The following is a 24,223-nucleotide window of genomic DNA, read 5'->3' on the forward strand; positions in this document are numbered from 1 at the left end:
TATATTATACATTAACTAGCATTCTGATTAAAAACAATTGTGGAGAAACTCCAATCCAACCCAACACCCACTTAATATGTCCTGATTTATATATACTTTACTTTGTGTTGGTTTACACACCAAAACATTTTGTACAATCTCATGCTCATTCCTCCCCTTGTACAAACAGCTAATGGTCCTTCCTATCCTAATTTGACGTCACCAATACAATACGCAAAAACATGGAAGAAACTTTCGAGATCTCAAACCATTTGAATACTTTTTGGATAAATTCAATCAGTCAATGCTGCTTCTATTATTAGTCATTCCTACCTGTTGTGTCTCACCTATAGATGGCGCTAAGCTTACTTTAGTGTTGGTAGAGACGCGCTGGTCATACCAGCAGAAAAAGAAATAGTGCATGAGGCGCCATCGCTGTTTTAGGCTGAAAGTAGACACTCAGGACTAAGTATTTTCGACAACCACATAACACACATGCACACTAACCCACCTCCCGGAGCCTGTGAGTTATCTGGAGTACAAATCACACTAACAACTGTCTTTATGTAGGCTTTAAATCCTCTCCAAGCAAAACCATCGCTCACCATGTCCAACATCAGAGGCGGAACAAGGAAGGACAAGATGAGGATACGTGCTTTTCCCGTGAGTACAAACCGGCTTGTGGGACACCAGAGCCCGTCAAATGTCACACTAGAGCTTGGAGGAATGACAGGTGTGTGGTGGACCTGCCAGACCTCATAAAGTCTCGGCGGTTCTCCCACCAGGAGCACATTAGCCGTTAGCTATTTTTCCTCTGCTTATGTTTGACAACAGCACTATTCAGGGCTATTATCAAATAATAGCTTTTGTAAGGAAACAGACAGGGAAGGACTAAGAACCAGGCCGGTGTTCCAGTTTAACCTGTAACCTCTGTTATTGGTGAACGACTTCCGGCTGCGTCTCTGGTTGCCCGTAGTAACTAGCGCTTTATAGGGTGTTGTTGTTGTTATTGTTGTTGTTGTTGTAGGCTTAACCTAGTTCGCTGAGCGACTTTACGTTGTTTTTTTTCTATCAGGTTTTTACACATACGATAGCTAACATTCACCAAAGCTCAAGCTGTTTTACTGCCGGGTTGTTTTTAAGGATAATAAGCGCAGATAGATTCACCCACATCGGTCACAAGTCAACCCGACAGCTTTTAAAATCACACAGAACCACATCACAGGTTAAGGTTAACGTCTAAGGTTAGACAACTGCGTGTTTATCATCCCTAGCTTAATTGCATTGACAACTGGCGGCCCGGGGGCCACATGTGGCCTTCAGTCTAATTTTGTGCGGCCCCCAATATTATATTTCAAGAAGTTGGAAGGAATATAAAGCCCAACATAATACACAAAGTAAAGTGTCTGGAGGTTAAACGTAGCCATAGCCCCCGGGACTGGTCTAAGGTGTTGTACTCACCATCTTCACACACGTGGGTTCGAATCCCACATTTGACAATTTTTTTTTCTTCATTATAACATTTTTAACACTGCTAATTCTACCTTTAAAAATACATTTCCAGGAAGAAAAAAAAAACATTTTAGGGAAAGGGTTACAGTTAGGGTTAGGGCTAAAATAAAAGGGTTAGCGGTGTAGCTAAAAATAAATTTGAGCTAAAATACAAATGACAGAGCTTTAAGTCACGTGGTGCACCTATCACGTAACCTAAACTGGCCAATGAGGGGCGCTGTGTATGCATAGAGTGGCAGTCTATTGGTACGTTCAACGTACCCGTAGCCACGACCTACACCAAATAAAAATGCAAAACACACAAATATTCCAAAAATACACAAAATGACAACAAAGAAAGACACAACCACTTAAACAAACAAAATGACTACAAAAAGGAAAAAAAACAAATATTACAGAATAGCTCCAAAGACACACAAATTGTCAACAAATGTGCACAAAATGACAAGAAAATACAGAAAACAAGAACAAAGAAAATACAGAAAGTGATGCCAAAATGCACAATATGACAACAAAAAAGCAGAAAAATACAACAACTCAACTCAACTTTTATTTATATAGCGCAAATTACAACAAAGTCATCCCAGCGCGCTTAAAATATATGGTCCATAGTACGAAAGAAAGAAAGAACCCAACAAGATCCACAAGAACACAAAAAAAAAAACAAAAACACACATATTGACTCCAAAAACACACAAAATGACTAAAAACTGATGAAACAGCAAAACTGCAAAGACAAAAAAAAAAGGAAAAAAAAACCTTTTTCCCCCTGTATTAATGCTCAAATCTGTCATTATTCTGATATTGATAATATGGCCCTCGCTGTGATAGTTACCCATCCCTGTTTTAGAGGATCATTAGTCAAACATGTACTGGCACAATTTACTGTGCTGGAGCCATTTTGCATTCGGAGGAAAGTCAAAAAGTATGTGTAAACTTGATAAATTGCAATTTAATTAAATTTGTCATTAAAATAAAATGAATCACTCTTTCGGTTGTCTGCATAGTATTGCAATGTAGCTTTTACACATTCACCAAACCTTACATCATCACTTAAAAGCCTAAAAAATTATTAGGTTAACCTTTATTAAAATCACGCAGCACCCACATGGCAGAAATAATTTCAAATTAAATTAGAATTAGAAAATGGCAATTGTCTTACATATACGATTAATATGCTGTCATTAGGAATAGTTATTAAATATGTATACAACATCAAACACGTTATTTTTTCACAGCTTTTGCAATACAACAACATAATTAATGCCACCTTCAATAACTTGATCGAAAAAAAATCACCTGATAACAATAAATAAGGATCATTTAAAAAAAAAAAGCTGTATTTAAGAGGCAGCTAGCTCATTCTGCTGATGCTAATCTAGGGCTGCACAATTATTTGGATCAATATTTTAATTGTGATTATTCATCATGTTCAATAAAACATTTATATTTTATTTAATTACTTTTTAACAAATAATAAATTAACAGTTTAGAGTGCAAAAAAAAAAGCTTTAAAGTAATGATAAATACTATACAAACATTTGAATGTTTTCAGCTTCATCATTAGTGATTTTGTTCACATCACTAATGATATAGCTGATGACCATAGCGATTGTCTTTTGCTAGCCACACACTCTTGCTGTTGTTTTCTGACAGTAAAACACATGGCTTATTAAGCGGCTATTGTGATTGTGAATCCTGCTTCACCATGTGTATTTATCGCAGCAGCAGAGTAAATCATGAACAGTCACTTCTTTCTCCTCCTCCTTCTTCATAAAGGCAATACGAGGCGATATACGGCTGATTAAAAATTTAAACTGATTGTGAACGCTTATGCTGCGCCTCGGATTATTTATATTCTGAATGTAAATATATTAACTGTGATTAGGGGTGTGTATTGCCTGGCATCTGGCGATACGATTCGTATCCCGGTACATAGGTCATGATACGATATATCCTGATATTAAAGTATAAGGTGATTATTGCAATTTTAAATATATATACAGTATATGACTTAAGAAACAACTAATCTGTAAATGTGTACGCCTTCATGAGAACACTATGTATGAAATACATTTTATTGGCATATTTTACACTCAAAACATTGGCTTTAAAATGCCATGTGCCAACAACTTAAAATTAAAAAAAATAAAAATAACATACAATCTGCCTGTGGCTTTTAAACCAACATGACTTTAGTGCAACTTAACTGAGGTATATCCCTAGAACAACAAATAAATGCAAAAAGTTAGTACTTTCTTTTTAGATTATATTGAAAAAACACAAGCTGGTCAACATGCCCAGGTTTCAGCACTTCTTTGTGCAGTTCCATTGTCTTCTGCCATGGAAAAGACTTTCTTGATTAAATAAAGGTAAAATAAAAAAATAAATAAAAAATCGATAAGGATGCATTTTTAATCGATCTGAGAATCGCGCGACGTAATATCGCGATATATCGCCGAATAGATTTTTTTCAAAACCCCTAACTGTGATATCAACCTGCTTTCGCCATGTTAGTTTTATCTGTGAGGAAGGTTGAGAGGGAGGAGCTCACATTCTAATGTAGGGTAGGAGGAGCAAGAATTGTCAGGGGTTATGAGTCATAAGGAGGCAAGAAATACAACTCACCCGTTTGGAGCTGACTTTTTGCATAATGTTGAATAGCAAGGGAGTGAGGAAACAGAACATTTCCAAGTTTGGTCCTCTGAATGAGGCTAAAGGAATGTATATCACTGTAGCAGAACCATTACAAAGTGAATTTTTCACAATACTGCTCCTTTAAGGCCCAAGCAAGTTCCATCCCCAAACACACACAAACTTTTTTCCAAATTTGAGGGGCTGGCATGTCCACCAACTGGGTGTATAGCAGATATTTTTGTATATTCTGAGAGAGTCGGTAAAGCTGTATATCTCTACCAACTTTCAGTTTCCCATGTGGTGTAGTTCCTGAGATATCGAAAGCTGAAAACGGAAGAAATGTTGACACATACCCCCCTCACTAAATTGGCCATATCTCAAAAAGCATTAATCCGATCAAATTAAACATTTATAGTGTGCCTATTGAATAATCAAGGAATAATTGGTAAAAAATTCAGAATCTTCTTAGACTGAAGTGCGTGGGATGTTCTGAAAATGTGTTGGATGGAATGACCCATTTTCAATCTTGTCTGATTTAGACGACAATGGATGAGAGAAATGTGAAAAACATTTGGGACCTTCTGAAGAATGCCATCCAAGAGATCCAGAGGAAGAACAACAGTGGACTGAGCTTTGAGGAGTTGTACAGGAATGCCTACACGATGGTGCTGCACAAGCACGGGGAGAAGCTCTACACAGGCCTCAGGGAAGTCGTCACTGAGCACCTCATCAATAAAGTAATACGCATCACCCTGTTATCAATGTCGATAAAATACTCTCTGGTGTGTTCAGTAGGCCTGTAAAAAAAAAAAAAACATGTTTATATTTGCAGGTGCGGGAAGATGTGCTTAACTCCTTAAACAATAACTTTCTGCAAACACTGAATCAGGCTTGGAACGATCACCAAACGGCCATGGTGATGATCAGAGACATCCTCATGTACATGGTATGTATGCTGATCTGTGTTTCATTTGTTCTTTTTGCTATGCTGTTTTGTACCAAACCTGTTTTTTAGTGAATGTTTGTGGTTGCTGTTCCATCACAGATTTAGCTTTAAACATTAGCAAATTATTTATGTACCATATTTTAATGACATGCTATTGTGAATTTTTATCTACAAATATATTTCTTCATCTTTTGCAGCTTAGAGTTACTTTCTGTTGTATATTTTAGGACAGGGTCTATGTGCAGCAAAACAACGTGGAGAACGTGTATAACCTCGGCCTCATCATATTCAGAGACCAGGTGGTGCGTTACGGCTGTATACGAGACCACCTGCAACAGACGCTGCTGGATATGATTGCACGTGAGCGAAAGGGAGAGGTTGTTGACAGGTATGACGGCGTTATTCATTAATGTTTGATTAGAGGCTCGTGGAACATCTGGCACGTCTTTGTGCTAACAAAGCTAAGTGCAAGTTTGCGTTTTTCTAACTTTGCTGCAGGGGGGCTATTAGAAATGCATGCCAGATGCTGATGATTCTAGGCCTGGATGGAAGGTCTGTATACGAGGAGGACTTTGAAGGCCCTTTCTTAGATATGTCTGCCGAGTTCTTCCAGGTGAGTGGTTTGTTGAACATGAACGGCTTTTTAAAACAAATGCAAATCTCTTTGTAAAGGCACACGATGTGTCTGTTTTTTCAGATGGAGAGCCAGAAGTTCTTAGCAGAAAACTGTGCTAGTGTGTACATAAAGAAGGTCGAGGCACGAATCAATGAAGAGATTGAGCGAGTCATGCACTGCCTGGACAAGACAACAGAGGAGCCCATCGTCAAGGTCGTAGAAAGAGAGCTCATCTCGAAACACATGAAGACGATAGTGGAGATGGAAAATTCTGGCCTGGTCCACATGCTCAGGAGTGGCAAGACGGAAGGTAAAGTCTTTATTTTGAAGTTTTGGCTTTTGTTTTTTCACAGTCAGAATCAGTACATCCACCGTTTAAGTGTGTTTGACCCTTGATGTTTGACTTCTAGACCTGGCTTGCATGTACAAGCTGTTTAGCCGCGTGCCAAATGGCTTGAAAACCATGTGCGAGTGTATGAGCTTTTATTTGAGGGAGCAAGGAAAAGCTTTGGTGTCTGAAGATGGAGGAGAAGGCAAGAACCCTGTGGACTACATCCAGGTACCGACCCTGATACTTCGAGTACTGTGAAATGATTCCTGCAGGTTGCAGTAACTCTTTGTAACTGCTATTTAACAGGGTTTGCTTGACCTGAAGACGCGCTTTGATCGATTCCTCCTCGAGTCTTTCAACAATGACAGACTGTTTAAACAAACCATAGCAGGAGACTTTGAATACTTCCTCAACCTCAACTCCCGCTCTCCAGAGTACCTGTCACTATTTATTGATGATAAGCTTAAGAAGGGAGTCAAAGGGGTATGTTGCTTTCTAAAAAAACGCTTATATAGAGCATCTGTGTCCAAATCATAGACATAAGTTCTTTCTCCTTGTGTGATCAGCTGACCGAACAGGAGGTGGAGTCAATCCTTGACAAGGCCATGGTGTTGTTCAGGTTCCTGCAGGAGAAGGATGTATTTGAGCGGTATTACAAGCAACATCTGGGCCGCCGGCTGCTCAGCAACAAAAGTGTCTCAGACGACTCGGAGAAGAACATGATCTCAAAGCTCAAGGTAAAACCAACGCATTGATGGCCAACCTGGCACGTGTATCCTTATGAACCTTTTTAATCGTTCTTTCCCTTTTCACAATCTCACTATTGAGTTTATCTTTGTTGGTCGTTTCCAGACTGAATGTGGCTGCCAGTTCACCTCAAAACTGGAAGGAATGTTCAGAGACATGAGCATCTCAAATACAACCATGGATGAGTTCAGGCAGCACACACAGTCGACGTCGGTGAGGCCGTCAAAAAAATAAACGTCACACAGATTTTTATAAAGATTGTATCTTTAGGTATTTGAAAGGAATTTAAAAGAATGCTTATGGGATTCTTTCAGGCTTGCCTAAGTGGCGTCGACCTCACAGTACGAGTTTTAACCACAGGGTACTGGCCTACACAGTCTGCAACGCCTAAATGCTCCATCCCTCCTGCTCCAAGACATGCCTTTGAAGTATTTCGAAGGTACTACATGTACTTTTACATTCCAGCTTTTGTCATGTAAAGAGAATCCCGGTGTCGATTTGTTGGGTTTCAAAAGTCCATTAAAGTTGCTTTTGTTTTTTTAGATTTTATCTCGCCAAGCACAGTGGGCGACAGCTCACACTGCAGCATCACATGGGCGGAGCCGACCTGAACGCTACTTTCTATGGCACAGTTAAAAAGGTGGACACTGCTGTTGATAAACTTGACTGAATTTGATTGAGATGTGGACTCATTTTGTTCTGTCTAATCATGGGTGCAGGATGATGGATCAGATTTGGGAGTTGGAGGGGCACAAGTGACAGGCTCCAACACTCGGAAGCACATACTGCAGGTGTCCACCTTCCAAATGACCATCCTCATGCTCTTCAACTCCAGGGAAAAGTGCACGTTTGAGGTGAGAACAATTGAGGACATGTAACTATCTGTATCGACTACAAAATAATGTCTGTCATCCTTCCACACAAAAATCCAAACCTCCTCTCCACCATGACTTTCTCTAGCCCTTACCCATCCCTCTCATCACCCGCATCATCAACACTTCTCTTACCGCTGGCCCTGTCCCTTCTCTGCTCAAACTTGTCACCATCACACCCCTCCTGAAAAAAACCTGGACAACCTGGACAATTTCAGACCCATCTACAATTTCCTGCTACTTTCAAAAATCCTGGAACTCTCTGTCATCACCCAACTCCAATGACATCTTCACTCCTCTCAGCTCTTCGAAACACTCCAGTCCGGATTCCGCTCCCACCACAGCACAGAAACGGCCCTCCTTAAAGAGTAACTAAACCCCTGCTTTCTACTGAGCTGCCACTAGATGGGAAATTCACAAAATGCCTTGAGGCATTACATCTGACGCAGTAAGACACGCCCAGTCAGGCAGCTGATCAGTGCTGGCAGTGACAGGCCGCTGCCTGGTCAACTACTACACACAATCCACAACCCACAGGCATAAACACAGCAGACACAGCCCCACAGATGCTATATTACTCACAAACAAGTTCCTGCTCTACTCCCGCCAGGAGCCTCAGAACACTGCATGCCTCACACTAGGAATGTGCGATATTTTATCGTTTATGATTTATTGTCAAAAACATTCTCACCTGTAAGAATTTGTCATCCCACGATATAAACGATAAATTCCCATGTCGGAAATTAGCGAGGGCCACGGGCCATTTGTCCCTCAATTTAGCTAAGAATGCTCCAAAAAAAACCGTGTTCCACGGGCCAAAACTGCCCCTGTTTGCTGTCAACTTAGTATTCTCTGGAGCGGAACGTTGTTTATGGACGCTCTGACGTGCACCACCACGACTCCTTCACACACCGTTGTCTAAGCTGCCGTGCAGCGATACATCACGGCCCGCTACTTGGTTAAAACCAGACAACCATCCAACAAAGGGAACAGATTCAAGTTCCTCCGTCAGATCCACCCAAAGTTCCACAAACACGGGGACAGAGATGAACCTGTAGCAACGATTATGAACTGGAAACTCAACTAAAGCTAACTGTGTTAAGCGAACCCACCGACACACAGACTGGGCTACGAGCTAATGCTAACCACTCCAAATAAGGAACAAACCAAGTAAAAAGAACTCGTCTTACTGTCATAAAACCACAGAGAGCCACCGACTTGTTTATGGTCAGATTTAACACTTTACTATGGAAGGATAAAAACTAACATGTTAGCATAAATAATAATGTCACTATTAATCCGTCTCAATTTGTGAAACGCAATATTTTTTAATTATATTTCACGTGTTCACATACAAAGCTGGTCCCATTAGACTAATGTAACTATTGAGATTATTACACCTAAATATACTGAATGATTAATTTATTAACCATGATTTTATGTAACTCATTATCAGATAAATGAAACAAGATTCAGCAGCAGTAAAAACACTAATGGAGTTATTTTTGCTTTTCATGTGCTTTTTTTTAGAAAATAATTTTATTTCAAATGAGGAAATAAATGAATTACGTACAATAACACTAATAGAGTGACCCACATGCACAAATATATTCCATGAAATATCAGCTCATGAACTCTGAATCAGCAGCTAGTGCAGCCTTTTTAAATGTGTCTAATGTTGATGTATTCACATTTATTTGTGTTTGTAAAGAACCTGTTTACACTAAGTTGTGAATTTTTTTATTTATAGTTTTTATTTATCGTGATTTTTATCGTTAACGTGATAAATATCAGAAATTATCGGGATCTTTTTTTTTTTGTCAATATCGCCCATTCCTACCTCACACACACAAAGACACACACCACAGCAAGAAGTACATGAACGTTCGCACGTACACAGAGACGACGGGGATACACACACTCACAGCTTGATAAACCCTCTGATTAGTGCAGAATCTGCTCTTTATAGAAGCACAGAGTCAAAAACATCACCGCAGGAAAGCACGGAGTTCTGCATTAGGACTGTCAATCAATACTCACTGAGGGCTGTGATTGGAGGAAACCATCTGTCATCCTTTTGCTTTTGTAGGAGGGGCGGTGCCAACAGTCAAAATTGATGATGCATGAAAATCCAAATAATTCGTCTCAGCCAATAGCAAAATTAAATTGTAATAGCTGGCGTTCAACTCTTAGAGGGCAGTAACTGACATTTTACAGCTAAATACTCAAAATGAAAATACTTTTACTAAAATGTTAGAAGTTGGACTAGTTTCAAGCAACAGCACTACTTAAAGGTGCCGTCTGCAACTCTCAGATTCCTCTCTCCCCCTCCCTCCCCGCTGCTTTCCTGCCCTGCCTCCAAACGTTCCAAAGTCCCTCCCTCAGAGGAGCTAACAAGCTAACGTTAGTCCGACAGCAACATCACAGTAATATAACATGCTCTGTTAACAGCATATTACTGCAACGCTTCTTTCTCTCTATGTGCACACACCTCAGCAGCAGCAACAACAACACAGTGTCACTTACAGCAGCTCACACGGAGGCTGCTGCACGCACATGAACAACACATGCACCACAGATTTCTAGTGTAACAATTATACATTACAAACATAATGTAAATCAAGCAGCAGTAATTACCTTTCAAACAGAAAAGTCACCAATTCCATCTTCTACTCCTCCAGACCATACACTGTAAAAAAGATGGCGCTCCAGCACCGGGAAGGGGGCGGGGACTGTGAGCAACAGCTGTCAGACAGCCCATCAAGCACAATTCTGGCTCTGATTGGTTCTTTTTGCTCGGTCGCGGTGCATTCTAGCAATCTGCCAAAGGCTGTAGGGGGGACTCAATGAGCCTGTTTTTTCACACAAACTACCAGTTTCATGTAAAGCTGTCCTTATATAGTGACAGCTTTAGCAAATATGACAAAAAGTCATTTTTATAAGCGTTGCAGACTGCACCTTTAATACCCAAATACATTTGTATTCAGCAGAAAAAAGTGAGTTTAGGGTTTAGTTACTCTTTAAAGTAACTAATCATCTCCTCCTCACCGCTGTCACTGGTTCCTTATCCATCCTCCTCCTGCTCGACCTGTCCGCTGCATTCGACACCATTGATCACACCACCCTCCTCCGCCACCTTCAATCACTTGGCTCCTCCCGTCAACCACGGTGTTCCCCAAGGTTCAGTGCTCGGCCCCCTCTTATTCACATTCAACTTTACATCTCCAACAAATCTATCATCAGTCATCCTCTCCACCATCAACAACTGCATCTCTGACATCAAAACCTGGATGGACAATGACTTCCTCAAACTCAACGGCAATAAAACAGAACCCCTCATCACGGGACCCAAATCTCCCCTTCCCTCTGTTCAGAACATCACCCTCCTCATTGATGGCCACAATGTCACCTCCTCCCCCTCCATATGTTTGCTTCGTGATGGACTCCACTTTCTCATTTCGATCACACATCAACCACATTACAATAACATCCTTCTTTCACCTCTGGAATATCGCCTACCTCTCCCAGATCACAGCTGATGTTTTCTTTCACGACTTCATCACCTCCAGACTCGACTATTGTAATAACCATCCTAATGGACTCCCCACCACTCAATTACACAAACTACGATAGATCCATAACTCTGCTGCCTGCCTACTCACTCCAGCGAACACATCACCCCATCCTCCTACAGCTCTACTGGGTTCTTGTGAAATTTCGCATTCATTACAAGCTCCTCCTCCTCACCTACAAGTCCCTCCATAACCTGGCCCCTCCCTACATCACCAACCTCCTCCAACAACACTGTCCCACCCGCCACCTCCACTTTGCCTACGCCAACCTCCTCACACCCATCATCCGCACTACGCACCAAACCAAACCTTGGGGGTCGAAGAACTTTAAAACAAGACTCAAAACCCACCTGTTCAAACTTGCTTTTCCTTGACCTTTTTCTCTTATTTTTATTATTTCTTTCTCTATTTTCTTTATTTGTGTTTGTCTTTTGTAAAGCGGCTTTGAGTTCCCAAAAAAGCGCTATATAAATTTGATTTATTATTATTATTATTATTTGGTTGTATAACGCTATAGCATCTGTTTGAGAACAGATTTTTAATGTTTATCCTAATTTTATTTAATGGGTTTACTTAATTAGGAGATCCAACAGGAGACGGATATTCCCGAGCGAGAGCTGGTGCGAGCGTTGCAGTCTTTGGCCTGTGGCAAACCAACACAGAGAGTTTTAACGAAAGAGCCAAAGTCCAAAGAGATTGAGAATGGCCACTTGTTCACTGTAAATGATCAGTTTACCTCCAAACTGCACCGAGTCAAAATACAGACAGGTCAGTATTATCTGTGCGCACCATTAATCTAATTGGAGGCTGTCATCATTTGTAATTTGTTCACATCAAGCAGGACATGTTTTTGTTTTACCAGCAGTTCATCCACCCTACACACACACGCACATAAATCTCTTCCTATATCTGTCTCAAACATGTGCAGTTGCTGCTAAACAAGGTGAATCTGACCCAGAGAGAAAGGAGACCCGGCAGAAAGTGGATGAAGACAGGAAGCATGAAATCGAAGCGGCCATCGTCCGTATAATGAAGTCAAGGAAAAAGATGCAGCACAATGTGCTCGTAGCTGAGGTAGGAAAACCACATTGATGCTAGTTTTCTTCACGTTAGCATCACTAATGGAAACTCTTCAGTGTTTGATCGTGTACATTTTGCCCTCAGGTGACTCAGCAGCTCCGGGCACGTTTTCTTCCCATCCCTGTGGTTATTAAAAGGCGCATTGAAGGACTAATAGAAAGAGAATATTTGGCGAGAACACCTGAAGACCGTAAAGTGTATACTTACGTTGCATAAGGAAGGAGCTTTGAAGGTGGGAGTTACTGGACATTAGGAATTGAACTGGATTTCTTTGGACTGGAAGCTTCTTTTCAAAGCCAAGATTTGGAACTGGATCCTAATCTCACAAATTCTGGCACAGTCTTCGTTTAATTTAATTTTTCACATCAAATGGGTCATGACACAGTCTTTGTCGCTGTTCATAGAGAGATCACGCTTGGAAAGAGTCCCTAGAAAAAATGTGAATGCACCACATTATTTTTGGTTTCAATGCTGTACAAAAATATAGATAAAGAATGCAAAGTGGATTGTTACAAAAAATAAATATATTGAATATTGATGCACTAATTTGGTTTATGTTTACCTGAAAATTTAATTTCAAATCTGAAGAATTTTTGAGTTCAAGTCAATATAACTTTTTCTACAAAAAATTCACAGGGTTTCTAAAAGCATTTCAGTGACTTCTCTGCTGCAGATTTCTACTCATCATTCATCACTGTGCTTTTGATTAGCAGGTAAATGACACACAGGCTGAGATATCCTCAACATGAAAAATATACAAATATATATATATATATCAACCCAAATAAATAACTGTGGCAGAGAAAAGAAGTAACATTTACAAGAAAAGCATCACACGTAATTCAAAATGACTTGATTGGAAACAAAGTAATACATCATTGCAGTTTTATTTGAATTTAAATGCGCAGCATTTTACAAGCTTATGGTAAGTTTTTGGTCTATGATTTTCTCTGTGAAACGAAATATGAATGACTAGAAAATATGTATTATTCAAGTCCTTCCATCTTCTCCCGCTTATCCGTAGTTGGGTCGCAGGGGCAGCATCATTAGCAGGGAAGCCCAGACTTCCCTCTACCCAGACACTTCTTCCAGCTCTTCCCAAGCCGTTCCCAGAACAGCCGAGAGACATAGGGTGCGTCCAAATAGTCCCTCCTATCTCCTTTCCTATCCACTGTTCCTTAACCCCGTGGATGACGTCACTGGGTTAAGGAAAGGTGTTAGGAAAAGGCGATCACATTTATTCTTACGATCAGACGTACTTCCACTAGGTGATGTAATAATCCGACGACAGCGAAGGTTAGTGATATAATCTCAAAAATCACAAGGTTTGAAGGTAAATCAAAGGAAAACAGGCTACAGAAGTGACACTAAAATATGGTTACATTGAGAATGGTTACTCACACTCACCTTCCACTCAGAAATATGAATTATGTTGAATAAAACATAATGTGGCTAAAACTGTCTCTAATCCCTTTTTCTTGAACGACTGAGTTCTCTGTTTTATGTCAGTTATAAGCTGATGTCTTACATATAATAACATATGGTTCTTCGATTATTTAAAGTTGTTCAAGGCTTATTATTGCATTGGTAACTTACATGATCTCCGTCCCTTGCACTCGGAATTGCATGTCCCTTTAAATGTTGTCGCTGCAAGAAACTGTGGGTCAGCATTATCTCATCGTCTTTGGTAAAGGATGCATCAGTGTTTCCTAGGCTAAAGGAGGTTATAAAGGAAGCATTGAGCCTTGTTTCCTTAGCTTAAAGGGAATTGGAATGCTCTTTATGATGGCCACCACTTAAACAGTGGAAAGGAGATAGGAGGGACTATTCGGATGCACCTACTGTAATCTCCAGTGTCCTGGGTCTTCCTTGAGGTCTCCTTCCAGAGGAACATGCCCTGAACACCTCACCAGGGAGGCAAGTTAAAACAGAAAGATAAAAAAGTATTGTATAAAGGAAGTAAAAAGTAAGGTAGATTATTCTAAATTAAAGAGATTACAAAGCAGTCAGAATTCTATTGTTTAAATAAATCATTTATCAATTTGAATGTGTGGATAGACTTCATCTGATTGATTAATTTGATGGATTCTATGGAATATTTACACTCAATGCTGTAAAGTGTGGGTTAGTCTGTTGGAGTTGTTTAAACTTATGGATGTGGAATTTACCAAGAAAGATCATCAGATTAATTGTTTTTTTTTTTCCGTATAACAAAATTCTATCTTTTGCTGTCAGATTGACTAACCTTTAAATTATCCATCAAAAAAATGTTCCATATCCTCCCAGAACAGTTCGTAAAATAAGTGCAGTATACAGTCTTCAGTTGTTTTGCAAAAATCACAAATGTTACTGATCATAGCAAACTTTGAATTATAAGAATTAGTGGGATATATATTATTTTATATTGCATTTCCTTTATCTTGTTTGGAATTGAAATTTCATAGGCCAAAAAGCCATTTATTTTTCCAATTAAGATTTGGAAAGTAATAGGACTTATTATACGCTTACTGTAAAAGTAGTTTTTCATACATAGTTATGTCTATCAGTACATGTAACACTTCTAATATCTATCCCATTAACAGAGAGTAATTCTAAATAGATATTAGCAAGTGATGAGCTTAACGGATGACGTCAGTAAGAAATGATTGATTTTTGTTATATTTATTCCTGATCAGGATTTGAATGGGGCAGTGACTGCACAGCTCTGGCGATGGTCTCAAGTCGATTCATAAAAGTCTGCATCTCATCAGCAGAACTGTGAGTCCAAGCCAGAGGGAGGTGGGTGGGAACAGGCTGACGATCTGCAATGGAAATGAGTCGTCAGCGGGGGTGGAGGGTGACGATGTGATTCTTGAAGCATCAGACTCCTGCTGCTCACCTTGAAAGAACTGCCCGCTGCACATTCTAGAAACCACTCTGCTCAAAGCCAACCACACCACAGTGTCTGCTCCTTGTTCCACGGTCCTCAGCCTCTCCCCCATCATGTGGTGAAACTCGGGCATGGATGAAGAGACGGCTGGAAACGGGGAAGAGAAAACATCTGCTTTACTGTGAAACAAAGAGGATATCTCGTTATTACTCATATGGTACCTGGTGTATCCACCCAGCCTGGATGCATGACTGAGAAGTGAATGAGAGGATTGGCTTTGGCCCACTGTTCTGTCAGCACCACCTGCTGTCGCTGAAACAACACATGCCTACTATTAGATGCTGATGCAGTGTTTAGCACAGGGATGGGCAACTCTATCACAGCGAGGGCCACAAAAATGTGAATGTATCTGATCCGAGGGACACATTATCAGCATTAGAACAATGACCAATGTGAGCATTAATAAAGGGGGAAAAAGGGATTTGTTTGTCTGTTTTGTCAGTGTTTTTGAAGTCGATATGTGTGTTTTTGTTGTTTTTTTGTGTTCTTGATGTAATTTTTTGTTGTCTATTTGTGTGTTTTGGAGTCACTTTATGTATTTTTGTTCTTGTTTTCTGTATTTTCCTGTCATGTTATGCAATTTTGTTGACAGTATGTGTGTTTTTGGCGCTATTCTGTAATGTGTTGTTTTTTGTGTTTTTGTAGTCATTTTGTTTGTTTAAGTGGTTGTTGTGTTTGTCTTTGTTGTCATTTTGTATATTTTTGGATTTTTTTTGTACATTTTTCTGTCATATTGTGTGTTTTGGGATTTATTTTGTGCATTATGTTGGGCTTTATGCTCCTTACAACTTCTCGAAATATAATTTTTGGGGGATTTGTTTTGGGGGCTGCACAAAATTAGATTGAGGGCCTCCAGTTGCCCATGTCAGATATAATACATCGCACAGTCAGGCTGTTAGCCTGTTCAATTACATTTTTTAATATCAATTTATAAAAATAAAAATTTGAAGCGCTTTCAACAAAACAAACATTGGCCAAGGCTTATGTGTGTCTAAAAAAAATGTATGCCTAAATGATTTGAAGAAACATTTTATTTATCCAATTACAAAGGGTTCAGTGAATGCACTGATGAAGCTTGTGAGGTTCAGTACCTTCAGTAAGAACCACTGAGCTATGACAAATACAATAGAATATTTCCTGAAGAAAATGCAAGTGAGGATGAAGCTGCTGCCCTGCGTCACACTGCATTAGCTTAGCATTAGCAATAACTAGCATTAATATTAACTATCATTAGCATTAACATTTACATTTGCAAGCACTAACATTAAACATAACATTAGAATTAGCCTAACATTAGTTTAGAATTAGTATTAGCCTAGCGTTAATATAAGGCTAATGTTAGTATTGACCTAGCATTAGCTAGCATTAGCATTGCGTTAGTATAAGCCTAGTATTAGCATTAGCCTACTGTTAGCATTAGCCTAATTTTAGTATTAGCCTAGCAATAAAATTAACCCAGCATTAGCCCTAACCTAGCAACAGTTCAATTTTAGGAATAACGTTAAAGTTTGAAATGGCTTGAAAAGTTTGAAATGGGTTGAAAATGTAAAAAAAAAAAAAAGCTAAAATTTCCAATAGAAATGAATGGGAAAGAAAAAAATTAATATGTTTAAAAGATACAAATCATAAAAGTACAAGCATAAATTTTGTGAACTTTCTGAATTTTTTGATAGCTTATTTGTCAAAATCGGTCTAGGAGGAGTCAGTGACTCTGTGACTATGTTTATTAGAACTGTCACAACTCAAGCTACGGTTCATTTATTTATTTATTTATTTATTCAGTTTATTTCCGACATGGTTACATTCACATTTACATTACATTTTTTTTTTTTTTTTTTACATTTTTTGTACATGCCGAAAAAGGAGACGAGAGAAGCAGTTTGCTTATCCGGGTCCCGTCCCCTGTTTTACCATCGCAGATTTACATGGGTTTACATGTCTCTCTGGTCAAAACATTCTTGATTTCTTCTGAACGTCCATCTGTAGTCAGTGTTGTCCTCTATCTTTGTTTGTGTTGGCTTGTTCCCTGCCAGACGTTGTTAGCATTCCTCCAGTTCAAGAATAGTTCCTCTTTCGAAGGTGTTTGGAAGGTTCTTCCCTTTTCATCCACAATGTCACCTTGTTTTGTCTCTACATCAAGGGTAATCCAGCTGTTGTTAGTTCTATTGGCAGTGTTGTATTTTCCACTGTCTGATGATGGGATCAGATCCAACTTGTATAAACAAATAAACACATCACCACATCCCAGTTCACAAGCAAAGTAGTATTTTAATGTAATATATCTTAGTTCATAAGCGTGTTTCTAACTGCTGTTGTTAGTTTTATTGGCAGTGTTGTATTTTCCACTGTTAGATTTAACTTGTATAAACACATTATTATATCTTAGTTCATAAGCAAGGTAGTAATTTCATTGTATATAAAAAAAAATCGTGTTTCTAACTGCACATATGACAATAAACACTTTGAATTTAAATTTAATGTAATCCTTAATCACCCCACCACCTAGCAATTAAAATGAATAAATGACAGACCTTTTTTACTCTTGGTTTCCACATTTAATTCGGTCTCCGTAAAATAATCACAGTCTGAGTTTTGTTTCCAGTGTTTATATAGATCTGGGTCCATATCCATGATTACCATCAGTAATGTTGTTGTTTAGGTGGATCCTTCGTATTTTCCCAAATTGTCCATCGTTTTGATGAGAACTGGTTTTCCGTCCTCTTCTTCCTGGATGTAAATCCTGCAATTTTTTGACCAAGTCTTGACAATCTTTCCTTCTTTTTTTATTTGGCGTGCTTTCCATGCAATGCTTGCATTTTGTTTCGTCAGGTTTTCATTGATGTACACCTTCGTTCCCTTGAGTTTGTTTCCTTGCTTGATTATTTCTCCTTTGAATTTTATATTCGTGAAGGTTATTTTTACAGCTCTGTTATCATTTTTCTTTGGCAGGAGATGGCAGGAGTTGATGTTGTCAGGGTTCAGGACAATGTCCTTCGACTTCAGGTAGTCAATGACCTGTTGTTCAATCGATTTTGTTTCTTCGTCACTCCTGGGTTTTATCTTTAGGCCTGTGATGATGACATCTTTCTCTCTTTCCTTTTGTTCCAGCTGTTCAACCCTCGCGTTCAACATTTTTATCTCTTCAGCATTTCTTTCATTCTTTTCTTTCAGTACCTTTGTTTCGCTTTGTAGTCTTTCCAGTGAGTTTTCCAGCGTCTTTTCCAACGACTTTATCTCGGCAGATAGGTTTTGTAGACCCTCGCGTATCATCTCCTTGACCTCTTCCAAACCCGAATTGGGTTCTGAAGGGCCTCCCTGCGGTTTTTTCACCATTTTCCTTCAGTCTTGGGCCCAGTTTTTCAGGCTGTTCAGGCTGTTCAGCTGTAGCCAGCTGTAGCCAAGGTCGTGTTATCGGAGCAAACGAAAACACGTCTGCTGTCTCCAAAGACCAGAGAATTCATGAGTGCACAACAACTTTAACCGCAATTTCAGCTCTTGCATGCATCATATATATTATTTAATTTCAAAGTTGATTGCAAATTTTGAATTTTGATTGCTGGCTCCAATGTTTTTAAGTTGTTCATATATTGATCTTATGTTCATATGGGGCGCCAATTGTAAAGTTGCGCATGCTAAAATAAAATGCTTTTTGCAATATTTAGCAACAAGCCACGTTTAAAAAACATACGTGCATTTTTAATGTTACTTTTGACCACATTTATAGCATTAATAATAATAATAATCTAAATCTAAATGTTAAATGCTAAATCTAAGCAGTGAATTTGCATATAGCTACATATTTAGTTTAACTCGTGAAATTTAGATTTAACATTTAGATTTAAATTTAACATTTAGATTTAAATTTAACATTTAGATTTAAATTTAACATTTAGATTTAAATTTAACATTTGACATTTAAATTGAACATTTACATTTAGATTAAGCATTTATATTTAACATTTAGATTTAATTTTTTATATTTAGACTTTCACAAATTTCACAAATATTAAGCAACATAAAGATATTGCCAAACATTTTTTAAACATGGTTTGTTTCAAAATGTTGCTGCTTATTTTAGTATGCGAAACTTTACATTTGGCGCCCCATACGTTCGTTCATTGAGTGTGTTTTTCTGCACCCAGATTTCACATGGTAGAACAATAATTAGCCAAGCTAAGCAACAAGTACAAACATTGTGATGGTGGGTTTGTTGTAACTCAAGTTCATCGACCTTTTACTTTGCTGAAATGAGAATTTGACAGTGATATTTCAAGAGGCTGGCCTTCATTTGAGTCTCCTCCTACCTTATTCTGTGCATAGACCATCAAACCATCAAAAGATCCTTTCTCTGACTGCAAGTCATCAAATCGAAGCTTCTGGACGAGCATTCCCCCCGAGGACACAGTGATCTAACAGGCACACAGTGGAGTGCATAGGCTTGGACAAAAGTCTCATTATGTTATCCTCCAGATGCAGATGACTGGACTTTGTGTATGTTTATGTAAACTTACAACTCTTGGATCCCGGCTCATCTGTAGAAGTGGAATAAGAGTCTGGGTGAGGATGTATACGCCTAAAGGGATGGAAAGGATTCACTAATATGGACAAATCATCTGTTTATTCATGTGACCCTGTGTGTGACTATTACAAATGACTCTCACCCATAATGTTGGTTGCAAAATTTTTCTCCAGTCCCTCAGCGTTGAGCTCTCGCTTGTGCAACATGCAGCCTGCATTGTTGATCTGTCACAACATTTAAAAGAAAAGAATATCAAAGCCTTGCTGTGTTTTGAAGTAGAATTAAATCAAACTGAAAAAAATGCAAGTTTGGATGCAGGTGCACTGCATTAGCTTAGCATTAGCATTCATTTTCATTCACATTGGTATTGGATAGCATTAGCTAACATTACTGCTAGCATTAGTATGAGCTAGCATTAGCATTAGCTACCATTAGCATTAGATTTATCTAGAATTAGCTTTGCATTAGCCTAGCAATAGCATTAACCTAGCATTAACATTAGACTAGCATTGACATTAGCCTAGCATTGTTATTAACCTAGCAATGGCATTCGACTAGCATTGACATTAGTCTAGCATTAACACTAACCTAACAATAGCATTAGCCTAGCATTGGCATTAACCTAGCATTAACACTAAGCTAGCATTAGCTAAGCTATAACTTAGCAATAGCTGAACATTAACAATAAGGTTGAAAAAGCTTAAAATAGGTTGAGAAAAAAAATTTTTTTTTTAAATGGATTGAAAAAAAAAAGTTAAAAGATAAAGTTTAAATCGGTTGAAAACGTTGAAAAAAGTTGAAATGGACTGAAGAAAAAGTTAAAAGATAAAGTTGAAATGGATTGAAAAAAAAGTTAAAAGATAAAGTTGAAAAAGTTGAAAAAAGTTGAAATGTGTTTAAAAAGTTTAAAAAGCTGAAATGGGTTGAAAAAGTTGAAAAAGTTGAAATGGGTTGAAAAAGTTGAAATGTGTTGAAGGTCGTAGCTGAACATGTTAAAGGTTGAATAGTTTGAATGGCTGGGGATGAAGGGCTAATAAATTGAAAAAGCAGAAATTTCCAATAGAAATGAATAATAAAGAAAACATTTAATAAGTCAAAAAGTTTAACAGTTACAAATGATAAAAGTACAAGCACAAATCTCTGGAACCTTCTGAATTTTTTGATAGCATATTTGTCACAATGGGACAAAGGCTGTAGGAGGAGTTAACGACAAAGTAAGAAAAAACAGAAATACATTACTGAGGATGATGAGAGACACTTACCAACACATTCAAAGAGGAAAACTGCTTCTTGAAGTTCTCTGCAAACTGGGAGACTTTATGTGTTTGAGACAGATCAACGATATGGATGAACACTTCCTGGAAAAACACAATTTATGAAGATTTTCAGAACACTCATCTGGTAAAATATCTTTGCATTGTTAAGCTGAGTTAAATACTCACTGTGTTCCCAGACTCATTCACTATAGCTGCTCTTGCCTCTTCTGCTCGGCCTTTGTTCCTGCAAACCATGTGGACCGTCCCACCTAGAGAACATATTGTGATATGTTCAATATGTGTGGAGTGTGACACAAAATAAAAACCTCCACATTTCAAACCTTTCTTAGCTACAACCATAGCTGTAGCTCTACCAATGCCGCTGTTCGCTCCAGTGATCATGAAGTGTCTTCCCACGGCAGATACTTCCAGATCTTTGGGCTCAAAGCTTTTACAGGCTTCTTCATATCCTTTCCTAAAGAACATTCATTCCTTCAATTAAACATATATGTCCATAAATTCAAGATGCTTGAAACCACCGATTCTCAACTGGTGGGTCGGGACCCAAACGTGGGTCACAGACCTGTACTTGGTGGGTTGTGGACAGCTGGTCAAAAATAAATAAATAAATACTTAATGCTTTTCATGTTGGACTGGTCTTTTATTTTGAAAGAAATGTTTCTTTTGCAGACATGAAAATATTTACATTTATTTAAGACAAAAAAAAAAGATTATACTGTATATGTGTTTTCAACAGCTATTTTTGAAAAACAAAATTTGAAAATCTGCATGCACGGTTAGGGATTAAATAATGCTGATTTTTCTTCAAAGTGCTCCAAACATCTCCATGGCAGGCCCAAACTCTTCATGTTTGCAATGCAGGATTCATTTATTCATGCTGTTTTATATCAACACGATCAAATAACCATTAACTTTAAGTATTGCTGATAAAATTCTGGTGGTTAAAGAATAACTAAAGCCCTGAAGTTTTGAATGAAAATTGAAAAAGCACCTCGATTATGGGCGGGACTCCTGGATCAGTTAAGAGCAACGTTGGTGTCAATTATATTTTTCATTTACAATTCAATTCCGATTACACTGACCAGCATTTTTTTCCAATTACAATTAAAACATTTGTTTTATCCTAAGAAAGAGTTTTTGTGACAGTATACCCCTCGATTTCATTTTGCTTTTTTTCTTAAATGGTAAAATGTGTGAAACCTTGATATGAAACATGTAGTTAATTATTAAAATATTTGTAGAATTGTACATAGAACTGTAACATGGTTCAACAATTTTGCGTTAAATTATAATTGACAATTTTATAGAATTTTCATGGCAATTGCAATTACAAAGTCAATAATCTGAACTCCATTACAATTTAATTATGATTATGACAGCAACATATTTTTAAAATTACAATTACAATGGTAATTACTTTTAATTTGTTCATATATTGATGCTACATTTATATGGGACGGCGATTCTATAGTTGCACATGCTAAAATAAACAGCAACTTTTTGCAATATTTAGCAACAAACCACGTTTATAAAATGTATGTGAATTTTGACCAGATTTATAGCATTAATAATAATAATAATAATAATAATAATAATAATAATAATAATAATAATGTTAAATACTAAATCTAAACGGTGAATTTGCATATTAGCTAAATATTTAGTTTAACCCACAAATTTAAGCAATTTCCCCCTGGGATTAATAAAGGAATTCTGATTCTGAAATTTACATTTAACATTCAGATTTAGATTCAACATTTAGATTTAGATTTAACATTTGACATTTAGATTTAACATTTAGATTTAGATTTGACATTTGACATTTACATTTAACATTTAGATTTACCATTTAGATTTAGCAATTAGATTTAGATTTCACTTTTATATTTAAGTTTTGTATTTAAATGTAACATTTAGATTTAATATTTAGCATTTAGATGTAATATTTAGCATTTAGATGTAACATTTAGATCACATTTTTTTATATTTTAAATGATCATCAATTATGCTATTATAATTATAATTGACCTCAACTGTGGTTAAGACACGCCCAGTCCATACTATAAAATCTCCAAAGAACAATCTATGCTATGCTAACTAGCTATTCAATAATCACTATACCTGTTCACAAGTCTCTCAAGGTGCTTGTTTTTATTGGAGGGGCGGGGCTAACATGATGGGATGTGATGTAAGAAGCCACTAAAATCACCCTTCTCAGCCAATAGAAAAATATAATTGTAATAGCTGGGTTTCACCCCCTAGAGGGCAGTCACTCTTACATTTTTACACTCAAAATAAGCCAAAATTTAGTACTTTGATCATTCAATAATGATACTTCATACCCAAATAAGTTTGCTTTTAGCAGAGATGGTTTTGGGGTTTAGTTACACTTTCAATAGATTCTCAATGTCATTTGGATTGTTTTTCTGCGAATCAGGTGATGCAAATGTAATCCTCAGCACACATAGAGCTGTTGTCAATAGGGCCATTGTTTTTATCGTTTTGAAAAGCCAGTCTGTGCAGCGTGTGCCATACAGTGATCAGACATTTTACAAGTCTGATGATAAAGGTTTGAACACCTTTGATAAATACAATTTTTAAACCATAAGTTCTACTTTTTAGACACACTACAAAGCACTGGTTAAATATGACTAAAAAAATGCATATAGAAAAGTGGTGAATCAAAGTGTTAATGTACCTACCTTGTGTATTGTTGAATCCCATTCAAAAACCACACGGTATTTCTGTACAGAGACATGTCATCAACTAGTCAACAATACTCCCAGTACAGGGAGAGCTCCAGTATCCCCACTCCCTGTCTACCACTGGGACACATTAGCATCACATGAGGCAGGCTGGGCTCGAGCTAACATTGCTGCCCTCTAGTGATCAAATGTGTGAAGTACATCTCTTAACACCACCCAGAGCAGTGGTTCTCAAACTTTGATGGCTCAAGTTCCCCCTTTCCCTTATTGTTCTGTACAAAGCAACTGTAGAGCATAATGATGGAATGAATGAGTGATAATATGTATATAGATAATGTGCTACACACATGTACACTAAACACTGTATTTAGCACTGTAGTTATCTGTTATGTCAAATGTACATACTCTCCATGACAATACCTCATTTTTTGTACTATGTATGTCCTATGTTTATATTGTAAATATTGTTTATTCCTTACACTGTTTTTTCACTGTTACTGG

General features: G+C 37.9%; 2 protein-coding genes across 3 annotated transcripts; one reads left to right on the plus strand and one right to left on the minus strand.

Moving 5' to 3' along the window:
• Positions 1–353: 353 nt before the first annotated feature.
• On the plus strand, positions 354–13,750 carry LOC114479108 (cullin-3-like). The gene is made up of 16 exons (XM_028472583.1): positions 354–642; positions 4,668–4,865; positions 4,961–5,074; positions 5,302–5,462; positions 5,573–5,687; positions 5,772–6,000; positions 6,101–6,249; positions 6,328–6,504; positions 6,588–6,758; positions 6,874–6,981; positions 7,083–7,207; positions 7,312–7,408; positions 7,488–7,622; positions 11,794–11,980; positions 12,141–12,286; positions 12,377–13,750. Exons 1-16 carry the CDS (start codon positions 586–588, stop codon positions 12,506–12,508), a joined length of 2,301 nt encoding a protein of 766 aa, XP_028328384.1. The 5' UTR covers positions 354–585; the 3' UTR covers positions 12,509–13,750.
• Positions 13,379–23,845, minus strand: LOC114479109 (dehydrogenase/reductase SDR family member 12-like). 2 transcript variants are annotated; one of them, XM_028472585.1, is made up of 10 exons: positions 23,720–23,845; positions 21,338–21,471; positions 21,183–21,265; positions 21,003–21,098; positions 19,883–19,964; positions 19,733–19,794; positions 19,526–19,630; positions 15,383–15,473; positions 15,171–15,308; positions 13,379–15,093 (listed from the first exon to the last, which is right to left on the minus strand). In XM_028472585.1, exons 1-10 carry the CDS (start codon positions 23,773–23,775, stop codon positions 14,954–14,956), a joined length of 987 nt encoding a protein of 328 aa, XP_028328386.1. In that variant the 5' UTR covers positions 23,776–23,845; the 3' UTR covers positions 13,379–14,953. The 2 variants fall into 2 exon arrangements, with proteins under 2 accessions (XP_028328386.1, XP_028328387.1); XM_028472586.1 differs by lacking the exon at positions 21,338–21,471 and having other exon boundaries at positions 23,720–23,827.
• Positions 23,846–24,223: the final 378 nt, after the last annotated feature.

The sequence above is a fragment of the Gouania willdenowi genome, chromosome 17 (assembly GCF_900634775.1).
Source record: "Gouania willdenowi chromosome 17, fGouWil2.1, whole genome shotgun sequence".
Classification (NCBI taxonomy): domain Eukaryota; kingdom Metazoa; phylum Chordata; class Actinopteri; order Blenniiformes; family Gobiesocidae; genus Gouania; species Gouania willdenowi.